The sequence below is a fragment of the Procambarus clarkii genome, chromosome 49 (genome assembly GCF_040958095.1).
Source record: "Procambarus clarkii isolate CNS0578487 chromosome 49, FALCON_Pclarkii_2.0, whole genome shotgun sequence".
Lineage (NCBI taxonomy): Eukaryota > Metazoa > Arthropoda > Malacostraca > Decapoda > Cambaridae > Procambarus > Procambarus clarkii.
Genome location: NC_091198.1, coordinates 19,294,223 through 19,321,126, shown reverse-complemented (window position 1 = coordinate 19,321,126; position 26,904 = coordinate 19,294,223). Strand labels below are relative to the sequence as shown.

At 43.0% G+C, this 26,904-nt stretch overlaps 1 protein-coding gene across 3 annotated transcripts; it reads left to right on the top strand.

Annotated features, from left to right (window-relative positions):
* Nucleotides 1-387: 387 nt before the first annotated feature.
* On the top strand, nt 388-22,754 carry LOC123763176 (acyl-coenzyme A thioesterase 1). 3 transcript variants are annotated; one of them, XR_011222443.1, is made up of 10 exons: nt 388-492; nt 2,742-2,849; nt 4,119-4,270; nt 4,774-4,933; nt 5,880-6,048; nt 6,628-6,830; nt 7,462-7,650; nt 10,701-10,892; nt 18,998-19,247; nt 21,195-22,754. XR_011222443.1 is itself a non-coding variant. In XM_069303092.1 (9 exons), the coding sequence occupies exons 2-9, from the start codon at nt 2,745-2,747 to the stop codon at nt 11,910-11,912; spliced, it is 1,185 nt and encodes a 394-aa protein (XP_069159193.1). In that variant the 5' UTR covers nt 391-492; nt 2,742-2,744; the 3' UTR covers nt 11,913-12,014. The 3 variants fall into 3 exon arrangements, 2 of the variants coding, with proteins under 2 accessions (XP_069159193.1, XP_045606134.1); XM_069303092.1 differs by lacking the exons at nt 18,998-19,247; nt 21,195-22,754 and adding an exon at nt 11,898-12,014 and having other exon boundaries at nt 391-492; XM_045750178.2 differs by lacking the exons at nt 18,998-19,247; nt 21,195-22,754 and adding an exon at nt 11,913-12,233 and having other exon boundaries at nt 394-492.
* Nucleotides 22,755-26,904: the final 4,150 nt, after the last annotated feature.

The following is a 26,904-nucleotide window of genomic DNA, read 5'->3' as shown; positions in this document are numbered from 1 at the left end:
AGGTTACTTTCCATTATTCGTTATCAAATATCAAATTGTGTGCCACAGTTGTAATGTTAAGCTGGATTACTGTTTGCAGTGTGCAATTGTTCCACAAATGTTATTTCAGGTATTCACAGGTGCAAGTTGCTACTTAGTAACTCATTTATAAAGTCTATTTATTATTACTAATTGCACATCATCCCTCAATTTAGCTTGGCACATGTTTAAAGGGCCAACAACTACACTATAACTAGCAGCTCCCAGTTGCTAAATTAATATTAATTAATTTACCCGCCACCTGTGATTCACTCGCCTGGCCAAAAATAGCTGACTCTTGACCTATACTCTATAACCTTTCATATAGAATAGCATAGCAGCATATACGACTGCGTATAATGTTGTTAATAAGAGAAATATAGAATAGAACTGGTACCTGAAGCAGTGTGTTGTGGTAGTGAAAGAAAATGGGGCGAGGGTAGTGTGGTGCGAGCGGCCGAGCCGTCAACACAGGTTTGTTTGGGGTCTCTTCTCTTATAATAATTAATTGTGTCGCGGGACAGGAAGCCTGAGTGTATTGATACACTTTAGGCTTGTATCGAGGTCCACCTAGGTCGAGTGACTGACCAACTGCCCAGGATGTAACCCTTCCCCCCCCCCCCCATAACAAGCGGAGTAACTCCAGAGTGGCTGTTCTTTTCCTAGGTGAACAGATACATTAGGTGAAAGAAAATGTGCCCAACCATTTCTGTCCTGCCCCGGCATTGGAACCCGGAATTCTCTTATTGTGCGTTGAGAACGAACCCGACTGTATTTCAGGGAGCTTATCCATGTATCTATTATGTAGTACCATGTTCAGTGATATCTTATCTGGGCCTAGAGAACACTCGACAGGTTCCCATCTCCTTATCTGGTAAATGGGAGAGGTGAGACACTCGTAGGGTGGCAGAATCTGTTCTTGTTAAGTGTGTGGCGATTGTTCATTTATTTATCCATCCTTGCCATTTCATTGGTAAGGGGTATTTACCGGAGGGCCACTAACCCTAGTGGCCTCAACGAGGACAGGAAGCTGGCGGCTTGTCGAAGGTTTCCCCCCCCCCCTCCCCTATTTAGTCTATACTTTGTATCGGATCTGTCCTGTGAGGGTTAGTGGACCTCTCCCATGTCTGTCTCGGAGAGGTTTGGAGGACCCCCCCCTCCCCTACTTGTCCAACGAGCTGTAATGGAATCCCCCCCCCTCCTCCCCTGCACCCTTTCATACTCTTGTACTCATTGTTACTGGAAGTGGACCCTTGCTGCCATCTTCATCCTGCGAGGAGTTTGATCCATTCCCTCTCTACCCTACACCCAACCTGCGTGCAGTAGTCAACCCCCACCCTGTACTTACCCTGTGAGTTTGTGCCCTGACCCATCCAGTGAGAGGCAGTGGAGCACATCCCCTACCCCAGTACTTGTACTGTGAGGAGTGACTACCCTCTCGGTACTTGTCTTGCAAACAATAGTGAACTACCCTTCCCTCTGTACCCATCCTGAAAACAATAGTGTTCTTCCCCCCCCCCCCCCCCATTCCTGTACTAGTCCTGTGGGTGGTAGTGGACCCCCCCCCCCCATGCTGCTGTGCCTATCGTGTAAACATTGGTGGGGAAACCCCTCCCCCCTCTCTGTACCCATCTTGTGAGCTGTAGTGGATCTCCCAATACCCATCCTATGAATGGTTGTGGTAAATGATTGTTCAGCAATTTTATTGGCCTGCTATTAACTTGAGAAATTTGGAGCAAAGTACAAAAATTATCAATTTTGCTTTTCTTGAAGCCCCAGTGGCTCCATTATTCAGTGATACAGCTTTCCAATACAGTACTTGGTCACATTGGTCATAGGAGTCCTGTTGGCCTACCAGAGCCAAAACCTGACCTCCTCGAAGAAGCACAAAGCAGGGGATTGTTACAATCACCCACAAGAAGAAAGCACGTGGAACGCAGACAAGATGCCAGATTTGTGGTCCGTGAAAATTAAGGACTCCAACACCCATCCTGGAAAAAGCCAGCAGTCTGCCAGCAAAGCTGGCATCTTCATGTTGATGTGGGAGGCAATTTCCTTCACCCAAGCTGTTAAGTTCTCGGTTCTGCATCTCCATGATTGCTGGCCATGCATTGAACTCTAAGCCTTTGAAGGCCTTTTTGCTAGCAGGTCGTTCTAGGTTTATCTTTTAAATCAAACTACCCATCCCAGTTAATAGAAACATTGCTGTCAATGCACAATTGCAATACTAAATTCAAATTTTAATATGGCTTCTTTTGCAATTTATTAGTGTAATTATCTAACTTCTATACAATCAATATAATTCTAAACTGACTACAGTACGTATTATATTATAAATTGCTAATTAAAGTTAAAATTTGTATTTTATTACCATATAATTTAAATTTGGCCATTGAATAATTAACTTTTCCATATTTGGTACATTTTGTAAATAAAATTAACTAGAATAAACTACAATTGACTGTCTTGCGTAGGTTTGATATTTGCAAAACCAATATTTTAATTTTACATAATTATATATGCTGGGTACTACAGTATTTCCATAAGTTAACATTGTACTAATTTGTCTCTAATGAAGTATGCCAACTACAGTCTTGTACACCAAGTCCAGTTATTGAAGGCCATTCAGTTGTAGGCTCTGAACTAAACTAATATTTTATAAAATTATGCTAAGAATGTAATGTACAACAATGAACCAAATATACACAAACTTGTTCTTGCAGAGAATGTGGATAATGTACAAAATGTATCTCGTGCTGCCTCGTAATATTTCTTTGGGTGGTCGTCTGATGGCTAGAGGTCTGCACAACGTGTTCTCGGCTTCATCACGGGTAATTACAGTACTGTACTGTATAAAATATGGATTGGTGCAAAAAAAAAAAAATTGCACTTCTGTAGAGGGCCAGAAGGCAGCGACTAAACCTTAACTTTCCTAGACCTTATATAATGTATGTGTATTGTATGTATAAAGACCTAAAGTGGCATATTAGGCCCATTATTACTTATTTCGATTTATAAAAGTTTGGTGTATAGTTAGTGTAACACTATCTTTGCATGCCATTTGTAGAATTCTAATAGAATGAAATGAACATTTTGAGGGGTATAAACATAAATTTTGTACAACCCATCTATAGTCGCTGTGTACAGTACATGGACAATCATTTTTGGATTACGGGTTGCACATGCACCAATTGGAATTGTTATGACATCTTGGTGATTCGGCTGATGCTCCAGTTTCTAGGAATACATCTAAAGATATTATCCTTGCTTACAATAGTTTCTGGTGCATTGTGAGACTGTAAATGCACAATCTAATGGTTTTACATTCTTGTATAGCCACGAACACGCATGGCACTTTGGTTAAGTCCTTGATCCTAATTTTCGCACGTGCACACCCTCGGGAAGTGGCCAGTAGCAGCTGTCTAACTCCCAGGTACCTATTTACTACTAGGTGTACAGGAGCATCAGGATTGGAAACTCTGCCCATTTGTTTCTGCCTCCGCTGGAGATTGAACCCAAATTTTTAGGACTATGACCTCTGAAACCTGTCTACTTGTATGTCAGGCCCCTTATTGGTAGAATGCAGGCTTGGGAGTACAGTTCAGATCTTGCACTAGTAATGTTCATAGTCAACATAAACAATCAACCATGAGAAATTCAAAATTATATGAAAGTTTGCTGGTGATGATGCTTAGCTACTAGGCAAGATAAGAGACCTAGCAGATTCTTCTGCCCTTCAAATTGATCTAGATAAAATGTGCTTAGTGCCATGGGTTTAAATTGTCTGCAAATGACGTGAGCAATTGTGCATCTATTGAGTATGTCTAAATTGTGCATCACCTGTAGATGACAGGAGCCACACAAGAATTCAATTGTGGGGTAGGTTGGCATGTAAAATTATTAGTCATTTTATAATTTTAAGAACAAATGTTGATATTCAGCATTGCTCACATAAATAATGACCGATACAGAATCTGTATCGGCATACACGAAAATGGTGACATTTTAGGAAATGCATCTTTGTATTGACCCATTTTAAACAATACTTTATACTCTTGCAACAAATTACAAAGATATTGTTTCCATGGCTATTTGTACAGAATGTGGAATTAACAGTAAAGCCAGTTTCCTGTCTCCATGATGAGCCAGTGAGCATCAAAGTGAGTGGCCTCGGTCCAGATGAATATGTCACACTGCACGCATCCATGAACGACTCCAAAGGATTAAACTACATGTCTTATGCCCATTATAGGTTAGATTTGTATAAGCTGTTGCGTAGTTTCTAATGACTGCATATTTGTTATGCTGCTGTTGTGACACTTGGGTAATTAATGTACAATACTTTATTTTGAGTAAGCTTTTACAGTACTATATAAATATACCAGTCATGAATGGTCTTTGGCTTAATTCATTAGATACTGCTGGTACTGTACTAATATGTATTTGCTGAGCAACTTACACTGGTGAATCTCGACTCCCAAAGTTCTTTTCCTAATATTGTTGGTATGGTATTTACGTGAATTGTTACGGTCTGTATGCCAGGTCTTCCGTTTTCAGTACTGAAAAATTTTGCCAGTCTTCTGCTAAAATGTCATTCATGTAAAATGCTTTGCAGTGATAAGTCCACAAATTTATTTTAATGCATTTTATGTAATTCTAGTACTGGACCGAGCTTTTAGAAATTCATTACTGGGGATGGGAGATGGTTTTTAAAGTGACATGATGCAACGGTTCAAATATTTTAATTTCCAACAGAGCGAACGTCGATGGACTTGTTGATTTGGACAAAATGGAATCTGTGGGTGGTCGTTACAGGGGAGTTTTCCCAATGGGGCTAATTGGCACCCTCATGCCAGCTCTTTGTGAAAATCAGTTTTTTCGTTTCACCAAAAAGGACATTGAATACCCAAATGTTGTAAGTATAATGCGTATTTTTAATAACCGACATTAAACCAGGCTACAGGACCCACTAGCCTGCAATATATTGTATAGTACTGAATCTGGCCTACATAACAAAATATATTGTTTATCAAGGTATTATGTAAAGATAACATTTGTATAAAATTTATTTCCAAACTGATACGCCATTCGTTTACCCTTTGTTCTTGGGTTGTAATTTGCTCGGTCAAATATTTGGAAATGTCAAATATGCCTCTTTGACAGACTGCAGCTCGGCATCAATCCTTGGCTGGACGAAGGAGATAAGTCAGTAGTTGCGGAATTAGCCACCTAGGGATAACAATGGAAGGCTGGGGTATGATTTGGTATTGCCTTTATTAGCTCTTCTAAAGTTTGATTAGACACCTTGCATTTATTAGTATCTCGGACAGCTTTTTGTAATGTACTCTTAAAAGTACTGGAAATGTCTTGGTCAGGCCTTCATCTAATGAAGAGCATAATAAAGCAGGAAAAAGATCTTTCAGCTGAACTGAAAGATCAACAGAAATTAGTCACTTGATGAAATAAATATGGTCATGAGGGATACTAGCTAGCAAAGTCACACACTATGATAGGAAGAGATCCAGTCTAAAGTATTCCATTGGAGAAAAGGTAGTACTCACTTAAGTATGGTTAAAATACAGATGAAATTAAATTTGTTTAATGATGGTTGAACTGATCTGCTTCATTAAATATAACATAAAAGTGGTATGATCATTTGTTCTTGTAATGACGCAGTATAAACTATACCGACTTTTGGTAAAAACTCTACCAAAATTTATTTGTTATAATAGATGCAAAACGACTAAATTTAAACAAAATACTGTATAAGTCATAATGCATAATGATCCACCCAATGATTGTATTGGACAGAGGTGGTGGAAATAAGAATTGGCAGTTTTTTTTAAGTACGTTTATTACAGGTGACGGTGACAGTGTACCGGGGCCATTTGAGTGCAGAACAAGCGTCTTCCCCTGATACAGCCCAGCCCTGGGCTGCAGTGACTCATCTACGGCACTACATGGGGCTTGGGGTGCAACGCATTCCTGTGCGCTACGGAAAAGTTCGGGGTTGTCTCTTTCTACCACCGGGTGAGCTATGAATTTGTAATTCATGTACACGTATTGTGTTAATGTACAGGTCAACTGGTCTGCTTTAGTCTCGTTAATGTGTAAGAATTCTATATACGGTGTTAAGGTTGGCATCATGTTTTGGAAGTCCTCGCTTCATAGGAATATATTGGGTCAAATAAAGAGACTAATTAAATGCTTATTATTCTCGTGTTAAAAAGCAATCACTTTCTACCATATTTCACATTAATATTGCATGATGCTAATATTGCCAGAGATGTCGGAATAAGCAGCAATGTGTCTAGAGGGCTGGTAGATGCCACCTATGCACTTGCCCATTATGGATGGTGTAGTAGGCACACTGAGAGAATTCTAAAACATCAGTGGCCAGAAACCCTCCCCCCCCCCCCCCTCATACATGCATGGGGGCATAACTGTCTGACCTCTTGTGTATTAATTTTTTTCTCCTTTCCCAAAAAAATCACTATACTGTAAATTCTTTTTTATTCTTGTAACTAAAAGAAAAGTTTGTATTTTCACACTGGTGTATTGATAAGAGTCTAAGTTTGTAAATACAGTAATAATCTTTTTTCCTTTCAGGAGATGGACCCTTCCCAGGAGTGATCGATATGTATGGTACAGGTGGGGGCCTGATGGAGCACCGATCAGCCCAACTTGCTTCGCGGGGATTTGCATCACTAGCGCTAGCTTATTTTCATTATGACGACTTGCCAAAATACTTGGACGAATTGCATATTTCCTATTTTGAAGAAGCTGTAGAATTCATGTTAAAACATGACAAGGTGAGAATTTTCCTAATGGATTAATTGTTAAAACAAATACATCAAAAGGGGACTTGATAAATATAATCTAACAGGAGCTACAGACGACCCTCCAGTCTCAAAACCCGGTTTAATAGATTAGTAATACCCCATAATGACATTTACGTTATCTCGGTAGACGATACTTTAGATATTAAGGTTAGAGAATAGCTTCTGAGGCTCGTGGCTAGGTATGCTCTTCTGTTCCCAGTTTTTTAAAGTAATGCAGAGCCTCGGAACAGTTAGTGATATTTTCTACTTACTATTATTGGTCAGTTCCATGGTTTTGATAGGTGGGGTTAAGCATGGTTTCAGGCTTCACCCTAACTGACTTAAGAGGCTGCTTTAAAGGCTTAAACCTTGAGGATCATTCCCATGTCTTCTAGCCATTTGGGGCCAGGCAATTGTGTATGCTCTCAAACACGTACAGTTTGTCATTGGGACCCTTTAGATTTGTTGCCCTGTACATTTTCTATTGTGGTAAGCTGCGAGGAGCTGCAGATGTTTAACCCAGAAAAATTTAATTATATTTAATGGTTAATTTTATGCAAAGTATCCTTGGGCATATAATTTAAGTTTGTTTCAAATAAGGCACTCTTCTTTTTTCGGACAGGTTCTAAAGCCACACCTGGGAAGCATTGGACTGAGTAAAGGTGCTGATCTGGTGCTGTCACTTGCCACGTACATTCCCGAGGTGAAGGCCGTGGTTTGGATTAATGGTTGTAATGCAAATGTTCAAGCAGAGCTTCATTTACATGATGAAACACTTCCTGCACTACAAATAGATGCTTCAAAAATTAAGGTCTGTATAAGTAAATGTCAGTTTAATGTCACTCTGGTAAATCAACATGATCATGGATGAGCATGATGGTACAGATTAGAAATGGCTTTAACCTGGTGTGGGCAATGTGTAGTGCACACAGCTTGGTGCCTTCGGCTCCTAACTGATTAGACCCAAGTTTGATTTCCTGGCAGCAAGATATATTTGGGGACGTTTCATTATACTTGACTCGGTGCCCCTAACAGGAACTAGGTACCTGGGAGTTGGGCAACTATTGTTAGTTGCATCCTTGGGAATGTTGGTTAGTGGCTTTGTACATCTGAGCCCCCCCCCCCCCTTGAACTAGGGTGGCCCTTGGTAACCCTTGACAGGCTTGCTGTCCCAGACAATGGGGAAACTTTAAAATTGGTCTCTTCATGACCCTGACTTGCCCTGCAAGGTGGGGACTTTGCAGCTCTATCAAAGTGCCCCTCTTTATCCCCATCTTTAATTACAGTGGACCTAAAGACAGGGCTCCGTTTAGTGGATTCTCTAGCACTGCAACCGATCTTGATTTGTCAAGGAAAAATTGGATTTATCCTTGGTAAGTTAGAGGTTAAAATAACAGCATAGCATGTAGATTAACATTATCCAAAAAAACTACCTAACTTTATTCATAACTTACCAATAAAATACTGGTTGGATTAAGTGTAGAGCAGTTTAACTAACATTTGAAAGGTTAGGTCAGTCTTGGTTCCCTTCCCTCGGTATAAAGCATGCCCTTTGATGTGTACCAGCCCATCTAAGATTGACATTGTTTGGTGATTCAGGTCTAACATTCCCATAAACATTCAGGTTCTCCTGTATGGGGAAAACCTAGCTTCAAAAACGTTCATAAAAATTGCTTGCATTGTCTTCTACTAGTTTGTGCCATACTTTTACTTTACAGAGGTCTACTGCTAGTTGTGGTTCATGCCAGCCCTTTCTTCCCTTTGACAGGGCAGTGGGTGGGTGGGTGGCTCGCCTGGTTTACCCCAACTTCCGATCCTATGATTTGAGACCTTTTTACACGGCCTGCTGTGAAGTTGGTCGGTCCTTCATCCCTTTCCAGGGGGGTATGATTCTATCCCCTCCCCTGCATTGAGTCATTGCAGAGTAAGTAGCTTCTAGCATAGCCGGAACTGCCTCTTCACTTGGTGTCTCGTTTCTTCCAGTTCCGAAATGACAGAGCTCGGTTTCGTCCTTGCTTTCTTGGGTATGAAAAAGTGCATCCCTACCCCAGTTTTTCTTATTACTGGCCCAGGTTCATCTGTAATTGGAGACAGGGTCCTGGATTGTTTTGTTTTGAGGATGCTTGCTGGCATGTCCTTGTAAATCGGTTTCAGGGATCGGTTATGATTTCTAGCGAGGTGTCGGTCCTACTGCTTCGTGCATCTCTTGTTTGAATCTGGCTTCTCGTGTTTTTTTTTTTTTTTTACAGGATGGCATGGATCATGGTTACTAGGCTTCATTTATTGGAGTTTTCTTGTCTACCTTGATAAGCAGTCGGTCTGCATGTTTGCTTGCCAGGGATCTGGTTACTTCCCAGCTCACTAGGTTCGGGTTCCTGTGAACTGGCAGAAGTCCTAGTTGGTGCCATCCCAGGTTCGGACTTGACTAAGCCTCGAGTGGAGTTTTCTGTTGGCGTAGCTTTCCCTTCCTTCACCCTCTTTGTTCCTGCTGCAGTGCCATTGCCAACATGGGTGTTTAGGCAGCCCCAGATGACTTTAGGGTTGCTAGTGATTGCTCGGGAGTATGAACTTCAAGAGTGGTTTACATTCAGCAGGTTGTGGCTTCAGCTGTCTTGGTTTTCCCGGTTTGGCCCCTGACTGCCCTGTATTGGGTGCTACTTAACCAGTGCTCCCATTGGAGCTGGATGTTGCAGGAAGTTGATCTATTAACTTCTCGGGTTTGGTTCTGTGCTGTTCACGGTTCCATCCCATCGCCAGTGTGAACCATTAACACCACTACCTTTCGATGACTCGGATATTTGGGTACCCAAATGTGGATCTCTTGCTTCGGCTTGTCATTGGCGCCTTCCTCTTAATGTGGCTCTGGTGGGCATCTGTACCCCCCATTTCCCCTGGTCCTGCTGTTCTAGATCCTGGATAGGTTGGAGTCCTACCAGAGAAAGGTGGTTGTTCTGGCTTGCACCTGGGCATTGTCCACAGCTCTGCCTCTTTCAGATCTGGCCAGTGACAGACGTCACTGGTTAGACCTTCTGCTGCTCTGGTCTAGTTTTCTGGGGTCGCTTTTCTGTTGAATTCTCTTCGTACAGAGGTTTTTCTGTTGGCGCTTGATTTCAGTTGTGAAGTAGAGGAGCTTAAAGCTCTTCTCCAAAGGCATGGTTGTGTACTTCTGGCCCTGGTAGGCATTTCATTCATCTGCAGCCATCTTTCTGGTTAATGTTGCGTTGGCAACCTTCTGGAGGGACCCTTTGATTATTGATAGATGGTTGGTTCAGCCCAGGGTGCACCATGTGCCATGCCTTGGGACAGGTCTCTGCCTTGGTGGTGGTGTTTGGGTTTAGTTTATCTCGTTTCATCTGGTGGAGCTCCGGTGGCTTCAGATTCTCTGCATTCTTCCGAGGCATAGATTGGTGGATAATTGCTTTAGAACTGATATAGAAGGCTGTATGGGTAGTGCTAACTCCTCCTCCTAACCTCTACTCAACTGATAGAGGATAGTGCTAACGTGCTCGTGCTCATTTAAATTCGATCTGCTTGCATTGCTGGATGAATTTGTTTGGCAGTTTTGAGGCTTGTCTGAATACAGTAGTCTGTACTGGTTCACTCTTTCCAGGTGCTTTCCCAGTGTGGAGGTAGTGGTCTGCTCTGTGCCTCTAAGGGGGTCAGGTTCTAGCTCTGGTCCCCTGTAGACCAAACACAACTCCACAGCCGACGTGACCCAGTAGTGGGGAGTTATCTCGGCAACATAGCTTCAGGGAGCCACCGGGGCTTGGCCAGAAATAGAAGTTTCATTGCATTAAATACTGGATTTTTATAACCCTATTTTAGACATGACACTATATTAAGTCAATCTATCTTGCCCAGATTGCAGGTGTTGTAAATTGTTCTGAAGCTTTGGTAGACCCACAAGAATATCCAAACACTATCATTCCAATAGAGGAAGCAGATGCACACTTTCTCTTTATCGTTGGATGTGAAGACCAAAATTGGGACAGCGAGAAACATGCAGATCAGGCAGTAGAACGCCTGAGAAGAGCTCGCCGCTACAATTATGAGGTATGCATTTTCACTACAGGTAATTGAAAAGGTGGTGCATAATAATTAACCCTTTAACTATAGAAAGTTTGCATTTGATTAGGACCATCCAAATCGGAAAAGTCGTAGTTGTTGGTCTCGCTCCCGCCCCCCCCCCCCCCCCCCCCCCTCCCCACTCCAAACATCATAACGAATGACCAAATGTGTTGCAAATGAGGATGTAAGTTTGAATGAGAGTAATTGCAGCCATTTGTTTGGGACAGTAGAAAATATAATTGTGCACAGCAAGTATTAAAAAAATAAAATACAGTAGCACCCTCAAAATTCCCCCATACTTAAGTAAATCACTTGATTTCTTGTATACGACAAAGATATTATTTTTACCTGAAGGTTACAATTTCTCTAGTGGCCTGAACAGGAAGCCAGTAGTTTGTCATCTCGTCTCCCCCCCCCCCTCCCCCCTCCTGTCAAGTTTCCACACCTTAAATTAAGGCCCTCTGCACTAGTTACATTCCTCAAAAGGCATTTCTTATTTAGGTTTCTATTCATTCCTTCCCCACTCTGTGACCCTTGACAGGGGATAGGCAGGCCAGGGCCAGTGGTCTGGTATTACAAATAAAAAGGTATGCACTCTTGAAGATAACCTATCCCCCCCCTAGGCTGCCTTCTACACTTGGTGGGAACTACTCTGGTTGGTTATGCATTGGCCCTGGTTACTTATTTCACAGGCACTTAATAGAATGCTACTCTCCTTACTCTGAACTACATTGTCCCTCTCAGTTGTGCACCTCTGAGTGTCCCTATTTACAAGACCATCATTTTTGCTATTGTGAAATTCAGTTTTTCAGATTTTACAATGAAAATTCTACAAATTTCCACTTTTTCAAAGGGAATTGGAACAAATCATTAATCCAGTTCATACCAGGGTGTGTGTTTTTGTGTGTGTGTGTTGTAAAAATATATTTTGGTGAATGAATTGCTAGTAAAATTAATTGGTACATTGAAAAAAAAAGCCATGAATGTAAGCTTTCTTCCCGGTAGGTTCTCCGATATCCTCGTACAGGCCACCTGCTAGAACCACCCTACTCGCCATTCTGCTATGCATCCTACCACAAGCTTTACGAGAACGTTTTGTTGTGGGGCGGGATTGCGAACTTCCACGTGGAAGCTCAAGCAAAAGCCTGGAAGGCAACTCTTGCCTTCCTCCATAAACATCTTGATGCACCTAAAGAAAAACTCTGAATACAATAGATTAATGCCTTGAACTGCAAGAAATGTGTTGACATGAAAACTGGACCTACCAGGCAGTGTATTGTTGAAATGTTATTTATATACTGTATAAAATTTAAATGTTAAACTGCACTAGTAATTTCATTGATCAACACAACCTTCGTTTCATAATTAACTTGTATAGTGGTGCTCGTATTGTGGTAAAACGGTACATACAGTAATTGACCCTTATAAGTCCATGAAATGCTTACTAAATTACTAGTAGCCACTCATCACAATAAGTGCTTCCTATATTGCTGGTGGCTATTATCCATGACGAGTTTTAATCTTGCCACCAGAATGAATAGACGGTGGTAAATGGCTTTGGCTATACCCTCTTGAGTGACTGCACTTGACCACTGCACTGCACATAGTGCTTAACTCTTGATTGGTGGTGCACATAGCCTTGAGGCACTTCTAGATATATAAAGATTCAAAATTTTCATAGCTCATATTTGTTGTCTGAAGCCTCCAGCAACCATTGCACAGCTTGAGAAAAAATACTGGGCCCCCACAATTTCCTTCTAGGTGCAAAGTTAAAAAATAGAGAGCACCATGTCTGTCGCATCACCACCCAGTGTCGGAGCACGCAGGATAGTCATAATACAAAATCTCCCGAAGTGTCAGCCTACTGTGGTGAGGGGGCTTGCATATGACTCCCTGGGGCCAGTGAAGGTTGCCTTGGCTCCCTCCCCAGGTGTTGTATGTGGCAAGGTACACGCGTTGATCTTGTTCAGGTTAATGGGCCTTCTGTTGGAGAGGGCTGCCCTTGGTGGATGATTGGGTGTCCAGGCCTGGGCAAAAGGTGGGAAGGGGGGGGGGGGGGGAGAGATCTTTGCACAAGTGTAGGAGAATGTTAGTGGCAGTATGTTTCTCCTGTTAAAAAGTGCGAACACTGCTGGGGACGACGCACCCTGTCCCCCACTTGGAGGGGGGGGGGGGCTCCCTAGGGACGGTGCTTGGCCTCCTTAGCTGCTCTGGTAGATGGTTTTCCTTGACTTTGAGACCCAGACTTTTGATGTTAATGCTGTATGGATACCGCACTAACTTGATCAGGTTCGTGGGGGTGAGCAACCAGACCTCCGAGTTGGCCGGTGATGGAAGATCGGGCTCTGGAGCCCCGGCTATATTGGAGCCTAGACCAGGCTCCTTTGTTGACTCTCCCAACTTCCATAGCAGGGTTGAGCCACAAGCCGCCAGTGGCAACGACCTCATTGCCTGGAGTAGCTCCATCTCTTGATGTGACAACGGTGCCTTTTAACCCTCATACTAGGGAAGCTCAATGCCGTACAATTCTCGCTCAAATGCACCCGATTCTTTCCAACTCGTTAATTATTGGGCATTTGGTGCTGTTCTGTTGGGCATTTGCTGCTTTTCTGTTAATACGTGTGCTATGACCTTTACTCAGAAGCGGGTCGTTCATTCCCCCTCGTCGCTTTAAAGCATCCTCTTTAGACAAGAGGATTACCAAACTTCTGGGGTTAATATTGGACACTAGGTCTTGGTTGCCCCCAATATATCTTGCCTCAGAGCTTGAATGTTCTAGGGCCCTTAACTTAAGGTCTTGTCCCATACTTCTTGGAGCTGATAGATGTGCACCCTTTAGTTACATTCCTCTCGTACTGTCTAAATTTTATTATGGCTGTCCTGCTTGCTTCTCTTTTTAGACTGCCATTTTGATGCTCCATGCCATATTGGGTTACGCCTTTGTTCTGGTGCCTATCGTTGAACTTTTACCCCCCCGAGCCTGTATGTTGAAACTGGCATCCTGTCTCTACAGAATTGTCGCGATCGCTGTTGTGGGGATCGCACAAGATAGACAACACCTTTACTATCGCTTTAGTCATAACTTGACCATTACCCCCTAATGCTGGCCCTATTTTCTTTCGCCACCTCCCTTTCTGTTCAATTGTCTTGCTTGGAAAATTCAATTGGTTTGTTACCAATATTTCTCAGTCATTCCACCCTTGGTCCCCATTGTGGGTCCCCATTCTTAAATTTTGTATAACCTTGACCCACATGGAAAGTCTCTTGCTCAATTTCTGTCTTCACAGATGGGGTCTAAGTCTGCAGACAGTGTAGGCTACTCCATTGTATTTTCTGACCACACCCAAGTGTTGCCTGCCCCTAGAGACTAGCATCTTCACTGCATAACTTTTTGCAATTTTGTATGTTCTGTCAACTTTTTCTGTCAATCTTTTGTTGTTTGACTCTTGCGGTGTCCTCGTGGCACTAGTCCTTTAATCCGGTCCATCCTGTAATAGTGGAAATTACACATTGGCTGTTTCTTATCTCCAGCAGATTTAAGACTAGTTTTGCTGGGTTCCCAGCCATATTGGCGTTGACCTGAAGAGCGTGTGAATGCTGCTGCTTAGAAAGCTGTCCGCACTTGTCCCATTTTCTGCAAAGGTGTTACTTATTTTGACTTATAACTAGTCATTCATTCCTCAATCTACCCGTTGGAAGGGTCATTTTTCTTGTTACAGTACTGGTAACAAACTGCGTGCTCTTAAGGATAGTGTCCCCGTGGCCTTCCTCCTATCATAACAAGCAGTAGGGAAACGGCTGACGAGGTTACATATTGGCCATGCTCATTTAACTCGCGGGCACTTGCTGGGAGTGCTGCCCTGCTCCTTATTATGTGCTCCTATCTAAGACTGAGGAAGACCGGCACTTGGCTGAAAGGCACTGGGACCTGCCATGGCTGACTAATGATCAGGAAGCCCTACAGCAGACATGTTTGTCACATCAGTGAACAGAACTGATGGTTTTAGCCAGTGGACAGTGCAAACTCTGCCATCTTCCCACCTCCAAACAAGTGGAAGATGGTGGGTAAAAAGAGCACACGCTTGTTTTGAGTTTTACATAGTCGATAGGGAGTTTGTTTTGGTATGTGTTGATGCCTTGGTTTTTGAACCCAGTATTGGTTTGCTTATTTTCTGGCTGCCTTTGGTGGTGGTGTCCCTGCGCCTCTTGTGAGAGGCAGGAAGCAATATTAACTTTACTGTATAATAAACTGTAATACTGACTCAATATTTGGACATTACTTATTTGCAAAATATATTTTTAATTGTATTATGTTTTATTGTCAAACTTTTCAGCTATTATAGTACACTTCCTTAACCTTAATTTACATACATAATTATCTTTACAGATAGGTGGAGTATATACTGTATGATAGTAGGAAAGTATGTTTTTACTAGTAACATATTCCTTCTGTTGGTATTCTGAATGCAGTAAAATATAAACCCTGAATTAAACCTCTTGACAAGTATCCATCACAATTCTAACTTTAATGATATTAAGTATTATACAGCAATCGTTACCAACAATGTATTAGCAAATTACCATGATGTATCATTAACTGAAATGTAAGATCTTGAGCAAACATGATTGTTCCTTAATGCACTGAACAACTTTTGTATAGTATTAAGATATGGTTGAAGGATGACTTTACCAAAATATTTAACATGCCCAACTACTCTGCTATCCACAACTGTAGACTTGACCAGATGCTGCAATTTGTTAGGAGCTATTGTGCTCCAAAGTTATCAAAACTAAGGGTTTTGCAGAGTATATTTTCCTAGTTCAATCTCTTAAGCTTTGTATACAAACTTACCAAGAGTGGGTCTACATAATTTCAAATGGATGAAACTGAATTAAATGCTAGCCTCAGAAATTTAATATTAAATAACAAACTTAAGAATTTACTAATAAGAAATTTAAATATTGACCTGCCAGCCTGATAACCCACTAATTGCTAGCTTCCTCAGCTGTATGAACTCTCATGTTCTTATCCATGGTTATTAAACCGCTGAAAAGAGTGCAATCGCCCTTGTCTACATTTAGAAACGCATCACTGTACAAACCTCTGGAATAATCAATGACGGTACAATTGGCCACTCCCCTATATTCTAACCAGCATTAGTAAACTGTCACTTAGAAATAATGAAGATTAGCTTTAAACTGCATAATGAAGCTTCCATGTGCAACTTTGTTACTGCTAACGTGACCCGAGACGGAACTCGGTAATATGGCAAACTTCAATCATGGTGTATAAACGTTTCTTCACAAAACCCCTAAACATGGAATAGAGTATGAAAAGCTAACTATAGAAGTCACAACTAAGAGGATTGACAAGCTCTGGCTCACTAAAGGAATACTGTACGTGAATCAATCAATAAAAAACATGAAACTATATATAAAATATACAGTACTATAATTCACTTTCCAGAGACTTAAGTTGTACCCACTCGGGAACCAGAATACCTACTAAAGAGAAGAGGTTAACTTGACCACACCCAAGTCTGACCACACTGAAGTGACATTGTGGAGCCGAGGGGAGGACACCTGACCCAAAACTCTAGTCTAACAGAGGGAAATGGGGAGGAGGGGGGGGAGGAAGGGAAGGGTGGAAAAAAATTCCACTTAAGACTCGGAAATTGCCTGGTTAGCCCTTGAATTATGGGAAGAGGATCTGGTAAAACAGGCCAGGCATTCCCCATTAGTGCCATCAAAGGAACTAACTAGTGCAAAGCTCAATTCCCCCCAAGTAGTCAGTCGTACTGTGACACGTTGTGATGTTGAGCAGAAGCAGCCCGAGAATCTAGCTCCTCCACAGGCCTACCCCGACCAACAGCAGACGAGATCTCCAACCCTATCGGATTGCCTCCAAGCAAAAGGGACAACCTCTCCATAAAAGAACCAGATTGATGGACAGAAAGCCTCAGCAGTAGCTGAGAAGACAGCAGAAACGGCCTCCTCAAGAAAGAGAAGCAAAAATGGAGGCAGACAAAAGGAGCAAAGACCATGTAAAATATTACTGGGCCAGCATGGCCCACCAGCACAAGACGGGTAAGTGAAAAGCCATCACTGCCTTCCGAGAAGTGGGGGCAAGCAACTTGGTAAGTGCCACTGAAGCCAGAATTGCAGGCAACAAGGCAGCTGCACTAGGAACAGTTGCCAGAGCATCCAAGGCCACCAGAGCTACTCGGAGAATGAATCAACAACCGCCCAAACATGCAAAATGGTCACCAAGTGGGTATGGGCCCTGTGGCCCTCTGCAGTAAGAGCCAGCTGGGTATAGAGCCCCCACATCACTGGGGAGCACTGGAGCAAGCTCTAGGTCCTAAAGCGGTGCAAAAGCAGCCCCACTCGGGAACACCTGAAAGATGGAATTTGCTTCCCATCAATTTAGCGTCTAGGCTTGGCAGAAGCCGTGCCAAGCCCCCAAGGGAAGGCAATTGTCAGCAAGTTGGAATGAAGTGAGGACCTCGTACTAAAGTCAAAGTGTAATTGGACAAGGCCCTGAAAGAGGCAAAGTCCATAAGAGAAGCAAGGTTCTGATCCTAGAATAGGAACTAAAAAATGTCTTCCTGCTCAGAAGCAAGGTAAAGACAGGACATTAATCTCTGGGATAAACTACGTCTCCAAGGAACCGAATAGCACATGAAGGTGCAGCTGGAGGACAAAGGAGGTGCACAAAGCAGTCTAGCTCATACATAGAGGGGGTATAGGATAAATCCTTCCCCCTGGAGCAAAAATTAACCCTCTTCAGATAGAACCAAAGTCAGAGAAATTGAAGGGCATCCCCTGACCCTCCCCTCCTGCTTCTCCAAGACCCGGGGGTCAGCCATGATGACTGGAGCCGAATCATGTTCCACAACTGATGCCTGAGACAGGAAAGCATTGTCCCATAGAAGTAATTGCCACCAACTTGGCAGGCAGTATGGCAGAGACAAAGAATGATTATTAACATGTAACAGAGCGAATGAACACCCTTCAAACTTACAAGTAGTGTGTGTGTGTGGGCTTCATTATGAGAAACACTGGTTAATACATTATGAGCAACTCTGCAGACCTGCTGGGAAGTTAAAAAGCCTGAAGGAGTGTAACTAAGACCACCCAGGTCTTTGAGGGACACTGGCCAAATACAGCCTACAGTATGAATATGGCTACAAAGAGCATAAGAGTGTGCGGTATGAACACGCGGGCAGCCTCTAAAGCACCCTAAACGTCCCCAACCACACGGCCACGCACAGGTGTTGGAGACTCTTGTATTGCCTATGTCAAGGCACTCCGACCTAGTGGTCTGGCGCCTCAGGAGTGAACTCAAACACTCCCATAAAAGTTACTGTGCCTTGGCAATGCTAAATGCCTAAGGAAGGATTGGCTTAAAAATGTGCAGCTTGTAGCGAAGATTAGACAAAATCCATGCAACAAGTGAGGCTTGTAAATGCGTGCATGTAAAGTGAATACTAAAGGTTAGAAATGATAGTCCAATGATTTCCCATAGAACATGGTCCAAAGAGTGGTTTACACTTATCTTGGAAAAGTGAAACTGGTAATGGCCTAGTGCCTTGGAAGGCCTGATTGCTTAGACATCTGTGACAGGATTTGCCAGTTGTTGGGGGGGCAGAAGCCTGGAACTCCCGGGACACAACCTGTTGGCGGCCATTTACTCTAGTGGGCTCAAGCTAGATTTGAGTGAAATATTTGGGTTTTAATGAATTTTGTGTAATCGTTTAGCTGTTTTGGTTTTATGTGAATCTTGTTTGTTTTGCCTCACTTAATTTCTGAATGTTTTCGTAGTGCGGGTGATCGTAATAATTCCCAGCTTCCCGTACCTCTGTAGGGGGGGTGGGCAAGGTTCTGGCTCTGGTCCACTATAGACCAAACGGGACTCCTGTGCCTGATTTGACTCAGTACATGAAAGCTTTCTCGACATATCTTAGAAAAGTAAATTTCAGTTTACTGTCCATGGATTACTAGCGGGTTGACATATTTATAGTATATTACTGTATATTATACAAATATCAGTTGTAAATACAAAATATCAAGCTGTTTCACTTTTACAGGTCCACAAGTATCCAGATACTGGCCATCTTATTGAACCACCATATCAACCGTTCAGTTCAGCAACATACCATCGGATGCTGGGCATGCCGATGCTGTGGGGAGGTTCACTGGTTCCACACTTAAGAGCACAAGAACATGCCTGGACAACAACAGTAAATTTTCTTCACAAATTTGTCCACTAACGAAAACTGAGCAAGTGCATAATGTTCTGCATAATGGTATTAAGAAGCCGCCTGTGTACAGTACAAGGTTAGTGGTACATTAATGCTATACTTTCACGAGAGTGAAAGGTGCCATATTTCCCCATGAATGGTGCTTTGCTTTGGGTATACCAACATGCCTACACCAACAGAGGCATGCCTTTTACTGCGAGGGTGACTAATTTACAGGAGTCTCACTTGGTTCTCATTTCCAACGTCTTCCCCTTGTTTTGTTCCTGCTTTGCCCTCACGTGGAAGGTCCCACTGGTGAAATATTGCATGACCCCATCCCACATAGTGAAGGATTCTACCCCCATTGTATGTTTAAGAAGCCTTTTCCTTAAACGTTTCTCTTCTCATTCTGATTTTTTTTGCTGTGTTCATTGATGGGGTCTAAGTGTACCGAGAGTGTAGGCTACTGTTGTTTTCCCTCACCAGACCTACATGTACTGTCTACCCCTGGAGGCTAGCGTCTTCTTGCTTTATGCTATTTTGTATGTTCTTCGATAGCTGTTTTATGTCATTGCTGTTGATCAAATGCTGGAGTCTTTTTAACCCTTTGTATCGTGTAACCGAAATTCAATATTGGCCGTTTCTTATTTTTGGCAGGTGTAAGTCGAATTTTGCTGGGTTACAAGTCATAGTGAGACCTTTCCCTCGAATGATCTTGCTGATGCCACCAATAAGGAGGCAATTCATTGTGTATATACTGGTAATACTTTGAAGAGTTGTGGACCTCTGATGCTCACACTGTGATCTCTTATAATGTTAATGAAATTTCCCTACATTTCGTTGGATTTATTTTACACTTTCTACCATTTCTCTCGCATCAGTATGTTGTTGCTTTCTTGTGTAGGGTTGGAACCTGATTCTTCCAGTATTGTTAATATTCATGTAATGAAATATTGGGGGGGGGGAGGGGTTTCCCAGTATTTCCCAGGTCTGTCGGTCTCCCATCTCTCCATCCATCCATCTCTTCATTAATCAATCCATTCATCTCCATCCATCTACTGTCTGTCTGTCTTTGTATCCATATCTTTTTGTCTCGTAATATAATTGTGCAATGTCGCCAGTGAGAGGAGCTTAGTGGTATGAAATCCTAACAAAGGATCGTAATCCCTACTCTGATAAAGGGTCATGGCTTGAGAAACCTTCGTGAAGGTGTGGAGGAATCGTCTGTTTTATGCCAATACAGGCAAATTATTGACAGCATAAAATTTCTGTTAATGTTCTTGAGATCAGTGAATAATGGAACATATTATTACAAGAAAAAATTAGTTTTAAAAGTTTGTTGAAAATGTTCAACTGTGTAGCTGGCAGGGAGTGCCCAAAAATTGTGCTGGGGGTCTGAATGTGACCCTGGCATGCAGTTCTCTTTTGAATTTTAGCCACTGGGACCACCCTATGTTCATCTCATACCCCAGACCATTCCATCTGCCAATTTTGATGAGGCGAGCTCCAACAGCATGGTCTCCAAGTTCGAACACAGACAGACTGTCACTTACATGTGGGGAGGGGGAAAGGGTTAGAGTACATGTAGGGGAGTACAGTGCACATGTGGGGGGGTGTACAGTATACATGTGTGGGGGGGTACAGTGCACATGTGGGGGGGGTGTACAGTATACATGTGTGGGGGGGGTACAGTGCACATGTGGGGGGTACAGTGTACATGTAGGGGGTGGTTCTCTTTTGTTACAATATTCCAGCATTGATAATGAACTCTCAATCTTTTGTACATCTGCGTCTCTAGTCCATACTTGTCTGTTCCTATTTATATTGCAGTAGTGAACCATATAACTTATCATATGGGTGGTAGTGGACCCTGTACACATCATGTGACTAGTTGTGCACCCTATACCCATCCTATGGGCGGTAGTGAAGGTTGCTAGTGTCTAACAAAGGCTTAATGAACAGCATTTGCATAACTTTAAAAAAAAAAGTTAAATATTATTTTTTAAACCTAACATTCCCAATGTTAACTTTCTCTTGTCCTCAGGTCCAGCCAACTACAGTCAGACACGAGAAAGTTACAAGGACAGTCTGTACTTTGATCTTCATCATCTGGATTCTACACCTGACAATTTCTCCCTCCATAAAGACCTTGTTGATTCGGTGGATGCCTCTTGTTACTTTGAACCCCACCCGTCTCGGTACACATGTCGTCACTGCTCCTTCACCGGATGCAGCTGCCCGTTTAGCTGATTGGTCCTGTATTGGGGAGACTCTTGTTCGGGTCTCCAAAAACGCTTGGTTAAATGCCAGTGTTGGTACTGTTCTCCTCCTGCACCATGTTGCAACTGGTGTTAGGGACCTCAAAGACTGCCATGTGGATATTAAACATATCCTCGAAGCCCAAGGCCATCCTGTTCTTCAGGTGGACACGTTCACTCGACCCCCTCGTGGTCGTCGCCATCAGCCCCTTTGAGTTGTGAAAATCACCTTCGATAGTAGGATCCTTCTACCCTCTATCATTCTTGCTGGTGTCAGGTGCTCTCTTCAGGAGTACATCCCCTCTCCTAGACTTTGTAATACAGTAAGTGCTGGAAGTTCAGGCATGGTGCCCTCAAATGCACAAGTACTGTGACTATGCCCCTTGTGTGGGGACGAAGGTCCCTCTAAGACGGTGCTCTTTTCCCCAGGCTTGCTGCCTGATTTGCGGTGAGGCCCACCCTACCTTCTCCCGTGCGTGTAGTCATTACAAACTTGAAGCCATCCTCAACCTGAAACACTGGGATAGTTTGTCTTTTCCTGAAGCGAGACGCCAAATTTGCTGTCTTCCCCCTTTCACTGGCGTATCTTATGCTCACGTGTTGTGTTCTACCTCTCCTCCTCCTTCCCACCTTACTCAGTCTCGCAATTGTTTTCAGGCCTTAGACCCAGATATGCCCACCTCTTCCGCCCCTGTTCCTTTCGGTTCTGTCTCAACGGGTCCTCCTCCTGGTTCTCAATCTGGAGTTTCCCCCCTTCTGCCATGTCTCCTTTCCCATCTCCCTCCTGATCCTTCTTCCCAACCCTCCCCACAGTCTCAGGCCCTCTACGCCACCTGTCTGTCCAGGCTGTTGTCCATCATCCTCCCAGCAATCTTAATGTTGTTCGCTTCCGTTCTTCTCCTATTGAGACTGTTGCCAGTATGTTGTTGCTGGAATGCCCGAGTCAGAAACGTAAGCCTGGCTCCTCTCCTTCCTCCTCCCCGGCAGGTAAGAACGCATCGCTTTCTTCCTTGCCCCCCCCCCCCCTCCAACCTCTTGACTATCGCTTTGTCCTCTCCCATTTCGGTTGTCAGGCCCCCTGTCTCCGCTATGGAGGTTTCTTTTGCTATTCTTTACCTCCCCCCCTGGTTCTCATCTTCCTCGATGCTTCCTTCTTCATAAGCCCGTTCTTGAATCTCATCCCTTAGATTTCCACACTCATTTCCGCCACCTATATTTACTGAGATACAGCCAACTCAAATATCAAACTTATCGTGTTTTCTCAATATATTATTATGGAAAATTAGTTGAAAAACATGTAATAATAATTATAATGAGTTAAATAAAAAATGGGTATTAAGAATAAAGTCATTTTAATATTCTTTATTTACTTTTTAGATTTAGAGATTCTTTTTAGAAGAGATTATTTCGAATGATACTTATATGGGTATATATATGGTACTTATAATGGCATATGTTTGGTACTTATAAAGGCATGTGTATGGTACTTATAATGTCATATGTATGGTACTTATGACATATGTTTGGTACTTATAATGACATATGTATGGTACTTATAATGGCATACGTATAATACTTATAATGACATGTATGTATTCATGTTAATTTATGCCAGGGGGGAGGGGGGGACAACAAAGGGGGGAGGTGGGGAGGATCCTCACCATACAGCTCACCTTCATGACACGAAGCTGTACTGTATACCAAAAGTGAGGTAAAACACTTAAGTGCTTTTTGATTGATTGATTAAGATTAAGTCACCCAAGAGGTGGCACGGGCATGAATAGACAACACACAAACACAACAACCCAAAGTTCCTGACACGACACTGGATGATATTAAATTATTGCTTTCACTTGACTTAAGATATTACTCGTTAATGCCAAATTAAGTGATTTTAACTTGTTGAGATATGAACATCTATGCTTTATAATAACTATTACCATCCAGGATGACATTGTTCAGAATATTATTCTACAAAAGTGTCGTCCTCGACAATCGCCACGTGACGCCGGACGGGTCCTCGAGGCTCCTCTCGTCTTCAGAACAAAACTTCCCGTCACCTTCCTCGCTCTTCCTGTTTCCGTCTCCCCAAGGTACTCCTCGAGCGCCTGGAGTATAAGTCTCAAGACGAGTCTTATAGGATGTCAGACGGTTCCCAGCTCCTTCCTACACGCCCTCTACAGCTCCAGCCTCTTCAGTTCTGCCTGTTAAAGCTGTATGTTTACCTGGAGATTTATAAGGTTATAACTGTCTTATGGTAACCTCCACCTCAGACGACCACAGCCAGACAGGAAGGCAACGAAGACCTTCTCGGGGCACTAAAGAACATCTACAACGATGAGATAATATAACACAACATTGCCTCTCACCTCATCAAATCTGTCATGTGACACCAGCCTCTGATATTGATGCCTCTCGTCGATCTTGCCTCTCGAGTCTTCCTACTTGAGAACCTGTACACTTTACTTTGATACCTTCAACACTGCCAGTGTATCCTCACGATGGATACACTGGCTAGGGCTAGTTGTGGTTAGGGTCCACAACTAGTCACTCGATAGGTATGGGGTCCACTATCACCCGTAGGATGGGTTATGGGGTCCACTACCACTTGCAGGATGTGTATGGGATCCACTACTGTACCACCCATAGGATGTTAATGGGGTCCACAACCAATTGTTGGGCGAGTATGTGGCCCACTACCACCCACAGGATGGGTGTGGGGTCCAATACCGCCTACTTGTGCGAGGTAGTGCACCCCATACCAATCCTTTGGATGGTAGTGGACCCCATACTCATCCAATGGGTGGTTGAATGCCTCATACCCATCCTACTGGTGGTAGTGGACCCCTTACCCATCTTGTGGATGGTAGCGGACCCCACACCCATCCAGTGGGCGGTAGTGGACCTCATACCCATCCTGTGGTAATGAACCCTATACCCATCCAGTGGGTGGTAGTGAACCCCCATGCCCATCCAATAGGTGGTAGTGGACACCATACATATCCTTGTGGGTGGTAGTGAACCTCATAAACATCGTGTGACTTCTTGTAGACCCTTTATCTATCCTATTTGCAGTAGTGTAACAAATAGATATTCCAACGTCACATTGTTTTCTGTTGACGTTCCTACAATCCATTCTTTACCAAGATTTCTCTTAAGTGCTAACCTTTAACAAGATGCACTGTAGAATAGTGTATTAAAACATGGGTTAAGACATTAGTTGACACAGAATGGAGACATTATAACTATTAACTATTTTAGTAGAGTAAACTATTTCAGTAAAGAGAGCATTCATCTGTCGGCAGCTATCATCTTCGCTGATGACTTCACTACAATCTTAACTAATAATTCTCAAAATCATCCAAAATAATCAAATAAGGCACCATAGGTGAGAGCTGTATACACCATAGGTGAACCATAAATCTCAATTAATAATTTATTACTAATAATAATTATTATTAATTATTTAACTTTGCCTCAAGTCAACTAGATTTTCTTTATTTTCTGGGAATATTGGTGCCCCTCAGGCTGCTCAGAGGCAATCAAAGATGGTAATCAATTCCCTCCTTATGAGCAAATTATTTAACTAAATTTGGAGCACTCTGTGCTCAGTCCCACAAGGTCTCCATGCTGTCCTCTGTGCTCAGTCCCACAAGGTCTCCGTGCCGTGCTCAGTCCCACAAGGTCTCCGTACCGTCCTTTGTGCTCAGTCCCACAGGGTCTCCATGCTGTCCTAATATTAATATTATTAATATTTTTTCACATATATTACCCAATACCCATCGGCTGTTTGAGGGTATGGTACAGAGTACACGTGGTGGTACAGGGGGCACTGGTGGTACAGAGCGCTTATATTCACCTAGTTGTGCTTGCGGGGGTTGAGCTCTGCTCTTTCGGCCCGCCTCGCGACAGTCTCAGACAATCAACTTATCAATCATTTTTTTTCACACACATACACGCCCCCAGGAAGCAGCCCGTAACAACTGTAACTCCCAGGTACCTATTTACTGATAGGTAACGGGGCATCAGGGTGAAAGAAACTGCCCATTTGTTTCCGGGGATCGAATCCCAGTCCACAGGACTACGTATCCAGCATGCTGTCCACTCAACCACCGGCCCCTTCCATGTGGCGGGGGATACCGGGTACATGTGCTGGTAGTATTGAACCCATTACCCATATTGTAGGGTGTATTGGTCTCTATTCCCATCCCATGGGGGTTGTGGACCCCTTAACCATCCTGTGAAGGGTATTGGTTCCCATACCCAGTAGTACAGTCGGATTCATTCTTAACGCACAATCGGTAATTCCTGGTTTGAATCCTGGACGGGACATGAATGGTTGGGCACATTTCCTTTCAGCTAATGCCTCTGTTCACCTAGTGGTGAATAGGTATTCAGGAGTTAGTCAGCTTGGGGCCTGACAGCTGAGTAGATAGCGCTTGGGATTCGTAGTTCTGAGGTTCTGGGTTCGATCCCCGGTGGCGGCGGAAACAAATGGGCAGTTTTTTCACCCTGATGCCGCTGTTCACCTAGCAGTAAATAGGTACCTGGGAGTTATCTTGAGATGATTTCTGGGCTTTGTGTCCCCGCGGCCCGGTCCTTGACCAGGCCTCCACCCCCAGGAAGCAGCCCGTGACAGCTGACACCCAGGTACCTATTTTACTGCTAGGTAACAGGGGCATAGGGTGAAAGAAACTCTGCCCATTGTTTCTCGCCGGCGCCTGGGATCGAACCCAGGACCACAGGATCACAAGTCCCGCATGCTGTCCGCTTGGCCGACCAGCTCCCTAAAACAATCTGTTGACAAGAGATTGTTTTACATCATTTGTTGTTGACTTCCTGTCCTCGTCGAGGCCACTAGTACTAGTGGCCCTTGGGTAAACAATAATATAAATGTTGTGGGATAAAATGCAGCTGGTATAGAGCACAGAAAATCACAAAGCTTTGCTATGAAAATACTAGTCTCTAGGGATATAACATTGATCAGGAAAGATAATAGAGAACCTAACTCAATTAGCAGATTTTGACTAGTGTAAATATAGTAGTAGAGTGGAAATGCTAAAGACAAAAGACACCTTGTAAAATTCTATTATAGTCCCCCTTCAAATTAATTCAATCGTAGTCACGTTTCTAGATATTTATCCAAAATAACAAGTACAGTATAAATTAAATTTATATAAACATGAGCAAATGTTAATTATCAAGCATTGGTAATGCTTCACATCTGCTACCCACCGGTCACGAGGTATGCAAGCTTTCAAATCACTCCCCCGTTTGCATGGGTGAAAATATCATTCTCCGAACTGAAAGTAGATTGTCAGATGTAACACTTTACAGAACTGAAATTATATAATTACAGTATCATAAAAATTGTGACCCGGGAAAAATACCAACGCTCCAGTACTCAACGCATCAGATACACACAAGTATCAAACGTGTTGCAATGTCTACAGTAGAAAACAGGTTCAATTTTATTTGAAAGAATGATAATGGTGA